Source organism: Penaeus monodon, chromosome 23 (genome assembly GCF_015228065.2).
Source record: "Penaeus monodon isolate SGIC_2016 chromosome 23, NSTDA_Pmon_1, whole genome shotgun sequence".
NCBI classification, from domain to species: domain Eukaryota; kingdom Metazoa; phylum Arthropoda; class Malacostraca; order Decapoda; family Penaeidae; genus Penaeus; species Penaeus monodon.
The window spans coordinates 36,825,476-36,825,771 of record NC_051408.1 but is presented as its reverse complement, the minus strand read 5'-3'; the positions used below and the strand labels follow the sequence as shown (position 1 = coordinate 36,825,771).

Below are 296 nucleotides of genomic sequence, written 5' to 3'. Positions count from 1 at the left end.
TAAAGGACTCACCAGGGGCAGGGTGCATCAGCTTGAAGCACAGGTCAGCGGTCAGGTCACCTCCAATGGCACCGCAGTTAGCTTTTACACGCATGGAGTAGGATACGATAATACCACAGGAATCATTGACGTTCCTCCCCGCGGCGACGATGGTGGTTGAGGCGAGGTTGGCGTCGGAATCCTGGAATGGTGGAAATGGGAATAGTCAGCGGTGAGGATTCTAGAGGGAGAATGGGAATAGACTGGTAGAGCTTTGTTTTTCGCTCTGAGGGATTGGTTGGTTTTCGCATTTGGAG

General features: G+C 52.4%; 1 protein-coding gene across 1 annotated transcript in view; it reads right to left on the bottom strand.

Annotated features, from left to right (window-relative positions):
* The window catches only part of LOC119588399 (arrestin homolog), a 3,427-nt gene that overhangs the window by 760 nt on the left and 2,371 nt on the right, over positions 1 to 296 (bottom strand). Inside the window, exon 6 of the mRNA XM_037937078.1 lies at positions 13 to 183. Coding sequence (XP_037793006.1) covers positions 13 to 183 — 171 coding nt within the window. The remainder of the gene's footprint in view (positions 1 to 12; positions 184 to 296) is intronic.